At 39.8% G+C, this 6,000-nt stretch overlaps 1 protein-coding gene across 1 annotated transcript in view; it reads left to right on the top strand.

Annotated features, from left to right (window-relative positions):
- The first annotated feature begins 1,620 nt into the window (after window positions 1-1,620).
- The window catches only part of stk39 (serine threonine kinase 39), a 44,750-nt gene continuing 40,370 nt past the window's right edge, over window positions 1,621-6,000 (top strand). Inside the window, exons 1-4 of the mRNA XM_017469076.3 lie at window positions 1,621-1,786; window positions 4,627-4,739; window positions 5,090-5,198; window positions 5,805-5,946. Of these exons, the coding sequence (XP_017324565.1) occupies window positions 1,672-1,786; window positions 4,627-4,739; window positions 5,090-5,198; window positions 5,805-5,946 (479 nt within the window). The 5' untranslated portion in view covers window positions 1,621-1,671. The remainder of the gene's footprint in view (window positions 1,787-4,626; window positions 4,740-5,089; window positions 5,199-5,804; window positions 5,947-6,000) is intronic.

Below are 6,000 nucleotides of genomic sequence, written 5' to 3'. Positions count from 1 at the left end.
TTTCAACACATGTTTTATTAAAGAACATTATACAACTGCTGAAATATTAAACTCTGTATTTTAATGTGTAGAGCCTAAAGTAATATTTTGGCTATTTATTGAAGCCAAAGAGTTTTTTATCCATGAATTTTCCACGGACATAACTTGACATTACAGGCTAGGGTGATAGGATTACACCCATATTCAAATGACTGATTAAAATGACCAGTCAAATAAGGGAATAAGTTAATTATAAATAAATAAATAAATAAATAAACAATAACAGCAACAACAACAAAGAGTTGTTGTAGTGGTTAGCATTGTTGCCTAGCACCTCCTGGGTTGAGGGTTCGAATCCCGCCTCCGCCCTGTGTCATTAGAAGCCACTGTCATTAGGGAATATCATTGCCATGAAGGGGTGTACCTGGTCTGCAACAATGTTTAGGTAGGTGCTGCGTGTCAAAGTAACATCTGCATGAATGCAAGGACCCAAGGTTTCCCAGCAGAACATTGCCCAGCATGTCACACTGCCTCTACCAGCTTGCCTTATTCCCATAATGCATCCGAGTGCCAACTCTTCCTCAGGAAAGCAACGCAAACGCATCAGAAGAGGCCACCTTCTTCCATTGCTCCATGGTCCAGTTCTGATGCTCATTTGTTTATTGTAGGTGCTTTCAGTGCTGGACAGGGCTCAGCATAGGCACTCTGACCAGTCTATGGCTACGCAGTCCCATACGCATCAATGAGCCTTGGGCACCCATGATCATATCGCCAGGTCACTGGTTGCCCTTCCTGTGAACACTTTTTGTAGGTACTAACTACTGCATACCAGGAACACCCCCACAAGACATACTGTTTTGGAGATGCCCTGACCCAGTAGTCTAGCCCTTGTCAAAATGGCTCAGATCCTTATGCTTGCCAATTTTTCCTGCTTCCAAACACATAAACTTTAATAACTGACTGCTCACTTGCTGCTTAATATATCCCACCCCTTGACAGGTGCCACTGTAAGAATACAGTCAATGTTATCCACTTCACCTGTCAGAGGTTTTAATGTTATGGCTGATTGGAGATTTGATAGATAGATAGATAGATAGATAGATAGATAGATAGACTAACACACAGACAGACAGATTGATAGACAGACAGACAGATAGATAGTTAGATAGACAGACAGACAGACTAACAGACAGATAGTTAGACAGACAGATAGATAGACAGATAGACAGACAGATAGATATATAGATAGACAGACAGACAGACAGATAGACCGACAGACAGTCAGATAGATAGATAGATAGATAGATAGATAGATAGATAGATAGATAGATAAAACACTATAAAAAACACTTTGAAAGCCACTGACCAAATAATATTCACCCACTACCCTGGGTGAATTTCCTCTTCAAAAAGGTCGTTCACAGTCGCTTTAAATCTAAAAGGTCTACTGTAATACGAATTATGAGTTATGAACGGCCGAGTATAAACTACTATTACCCTAAACTACTAATACCCTGAAAAGCAGTGCTCCCGGCGAGGTCCACTGCCGCCCATCGCGCACTATTCAGGCGCCCTATTTAGTGCAGCAGCAGGATGCGGATGTGGACGCGACCTCCACTGGAGACAGCTGAGGAGGCTGTGACGGTTAGCCGCTAGCATAGCCGTTCCTGTAGCGCAACCATCCGCAGCATCATGGCGGAGAGAAGCCACTTATCTGCGGCTCCGGCTACCGGCCACAGTCCGCAAGCGGGAACCACAGCCAGCTGGCCAATTGTCAAGGAGGCGTACGAGCTGCAGGATGTTATAGGTGAGTACGAGCGAGAGGAAAGTGAGTTTTAATGTCGGTGTTGGTTGTGAATGTGTAGTGAATGACAGCGAGGGCCTGTACCGGCTTTTTCATGTGCACTAGCAGCAGCAGCAGCAGCAGGCGGTGGTAGTGGTAATGGTGTGATCGCTCTGCCGCTCTCTAATGCAATGCGGATGTGACACACCGTCAGCTTTCACCTCTTCACTGTCTACACTATAGCGCATTACACGAGCTATGCGGAAAACTTGTTCTTCGGTTTGTCACCGAGTTTAAAACAACACAGTTCATTCTGCTTGCTGCTGACGCCGAGGTTAGAAAAGGCATGATTTACAGCTAACAGGTAAAGTCCACCTCAGGTCTTCTTCACTCTACAGGTATGAAGGTGCTATGGATAAAGCATAGTATTTCAGGCTTACAGGTAGAAGTATGTTAGTAAGATATCATTATTATATCACAGTAGCTTGCTTTATTAACTCCATTAGCAGCATTAAGTTGTTATTATTATATTATTACCATCACTGTTCATATTACACTGTATTTCCATAAGCTACAGCTGATATTAACAGGACATCTTCTCTCAAAACTTATTGAGGAATAACTTACAAGCTGGTTCCTGTCAGTCATCATGAATAGTATATTTGATATTATTGTTATCATTGTATTATTATCAGTATTGTTTTTCTTCTTCTTCTTCTTCTTCCTCTTCTTATTATTATTTGTGTGTGTGTGTGTGTGTGTGTGTGTGTGTGTGTGTGTGTGTGTGTGTTATCAGTCCAATCTTTAGTGTCATTTCATTCACCTTCCTTCAGGCACTTGCTGTTGATCACCCAGAGACAGATGATTCTCCTCCACACGCCCTCTGTTGGATGATGCTTGTATTTGACATACTGTTCATCCAATTAAATGACTTTTAAATGTGTTTTGTCACATGACACTTTGCTGATCTCCCAGACTACTAAATGGCAATTTAACCTAATGCCCTTAGTCATACCTCATTGAAAACTGAAACACGGAAAGACCAAACACTCTTCCGATGGCACGGTGCCATTAGATAAAGCCGGACACAGTAGACGAGCAGCGTTAAAGCCCTATCATCATATCAGCTGATAAGCAGGCTCGCTGCTGAACAGCTCCTGTGCACTTCATCTGTGCTGTTTTCCTAATCAGCACTGCATTCAGGACCCCCCTCCTTATCTGTCAGCAGCAGTTGGCATTGTGTGTGTGTGGTGGAACACTCATTGGCTCTGTGCATAGTGATTGTAAACAAGTCTCCTCTATTGATCATGTATACAGTGATTCTCATGCAATGTTGTCTGCTGGAAGCTGTAATGAGTTCGAGCATGCACCGGTCACACAGAGGTACTGAGCGTGTATCGGGAATAAAATGTAGGACAGCTGTAACATGCGTGAGGGAAAAATTCGTCATCACTCAAACTGGACTCAAGACGCAAGTCGAGAAAAACACTGACTGGTAAACTCGTCGTAGAAGAAAACTCAATACACAGAAGAATAAGCACAAATGAAGAAAACCAGGAAATTAGACTTGTATCTTAGAATTGCTGAATAAATACAAACCACTTCACAAAGGCTAAATAAGGTCACAGGGAATGTGGAAGAAGTGAACCAGTGAGAGAAAGAAGAACAGGACACTATGGCCAGTAATTTCATATGATATTGAAAGTAGAACCCAAAAATTGACAGGCAGGGACGCAGAGTCATTGTGTTTATGGTGGACATTACGACCCCTTTAAACAAACATAAAAACCAACAACAAGGCAACATATTGGCAGCTTAGTTTAGCATGATGTTCTTTGCAGCCTTTTATACCACAGTGCTGTTGAATGCTCAAGTCTGATTGGTCAGAAGGTGTCGATTCATTTTCTGTAACAGCAGCGTGGATGCAAGGTTTACTTTAACATTCTCGTTCTATTACATTATAATTTCTATATTAAGAACGTACACAGGAACTTGTATGGTGGACATCCCACATAAACGGTTTGTTTCGCCTTTTTGGAAGGAGTCCTCAGTGTCAGTGCTGTGGAACAGTTATAGGTAAAGCTGTAACAGTTTCTGACACGGGAAAATCTTCACGCCAGGGACTTGTGGTGTATTGTTCAGTCCCTTGAGGATTCCACAATTTTGCGATCGCAGAAATGAATGCGAAATCAAGCAAACTCTGCAATATTCAGAGGAGCTTTCAATTTTTCTAAATGAGCACAGATTTTCCACAGATTTGGGCCAAGATGCGTCATGTGACTTCGTCACAACACACATCCAGTCAAAGCCCTCTTTGATTCACGTGCGTCAAACATGAGCACAGCTAAAAGGTCTCATTTACCAACGAAAGACCGTGCAAGACACTTTTGCAAGTTTCGAAAAAAAGCTGCAACAAAATCAAGCATTTTTCGCCACAACAATCACATAAAAACTTTTTTTTTTCTCGGCCTTATTAACTTGTTTTTGTGGATGTGTGATTAAATGAATAAAAGATATAATGCGTCATTCTTAATAAAATATAATTAATAAAAAATATAATTGTTGGCAAAAAAAGGAATAAAACACTTTGGTTGTGCTTGCGTGCTGTGAATTGGGTCAAATCATACCACTCTATCATTGATTTTTTTATACAGTACGGTATATGCCAGCATACCCTATGGTGCTTTATTCTTTTACGCATTCAACCCATAAACTGGGATCGTTCCTAATTTTTGTCACCGATTCCTTGAATGTGTTTTTACCTATTATGCTTTGGCTTTCAGTTTTAATACATGTTTGGTAATATTTAACATACAGGAGAAGTTTGAGATGTATTATAAACCTTTCTTATTTGTCTTTTGTAGGCAGTGGAGCCACAGCAGTAGTCCAGGCTGCTCTCTGCCTCCCTCGACAAGAACGTGTGGCCATCAAGAGAATCAACCTGGAGAAATGCCAGACCAGCATGGATGAACTACTGGTAAGACTGGAAAAAATTGATCTTCTGAGTGCCAATCTCTGCTCCTGCACTCAGAAGAGTTTATTCAAATTTAACAGTCTAACAAACTAAATTCTGTATGATGGCTATGTGCCAATCGCTAAGATTGATTTTTTCTTAAAAGCGTAAACTCTTGAAAAGATAAAAAAAAAATTTGTGGCAGATCTCAAGAGCAATCATGAAGTTTAATGGACAAATACAGTCCTAGACTACGCAGAGACAAAATGGAATAGAAATACACACAAAATGCTTTGAATTCATTAACGGAAGTGTGTTTATAAAATCAGAAGTTTTAGAACTATTTATAATCATGATCCTTTGTCTCAATTTAGAAAGAAATCCAAGCCATGAGCCAGTGCAGCCATCCGAATGTAGTGACCTATTTTACCTCATTTGTGGTGAAGGATGAGCTTTGGTTGGTTATGAAACTTATGAGTGGAGGTAAGAACACTTTCAATGTTCTGTTTTACAATGCTACATCTGTCTTAATTTTCACCAGTCCACAAGGCCAAAAATGTAAAAAAAAAAAAAAAAAAAGGTTTTCAGCCAAAAGAGAAAGAAAGATAAATGTTTTAACCTAAAAAGATTAAGTACGCCTACTATGAAGAGTCAAATCTAACACTTTACAAATAATGTTAATGGTGATAATGAATATACTGAATGAAATATGCTATTTTTTTTCTCCTGTGTCTGTTAGCACTTAGACATATTCTAATAATCTTTAAACAGCAGCAGCAGCATCAACAGAGAAAAATGTTGGTCATGTTGACATTAGGAGAACTGATTTGTAAAAGAATTTTATCGAAAATGCACTGTTATTTAAAAAGTTTTTCCAAGTTTTGCCACTGCCAACAAGTATTTCCTGACTGCACAGCTGGTAATATTATTAGGCCCTCCCCTACACTCCATAAACCTGAAATTTTTCTGTCTTTTTTAGGTTCTGGATGATTTCATTATTTATTGTGATTTTTAAAGTGGTAAATCGTAAGCTTGAGAAATCAAAATCGCACAAGTCTACCCTGTTTTTTTTTTTTTGTGTGTGTTCAGGATCAGTATTGGACATTATAAAGCACACATGTAGCAAAGGAGAGCACAAAAATAGCGTACTGGATGAAGCCACGATAGCTACTATTTTAAAAGAGGTCTTAGAGGGTCTTGATTACCTGCACAGAAATGGACAAATTCACAGGTAGGAAAATCCTCCAAAAATTTTACTCTTTTGTTCACAGTTAATTATTAATGC

This window comes from Ictalurus punctatus, chromosome 6 (genome assembly GCF_001660625.3).
Source record: "Ictalurus punctatus breed USDA103 chromosome 6, Coco_2.0, whole genome shotgun sequence".
NCBI lineage: Eukaryota > Metazoa > Chordata > Actinopteri > Siluriformes > Ictaluridae > Ictalurus > Ictalurus punctatus.
This window is presented reverse-complemented; position numbering and strand designations above follow the sequence as displayed.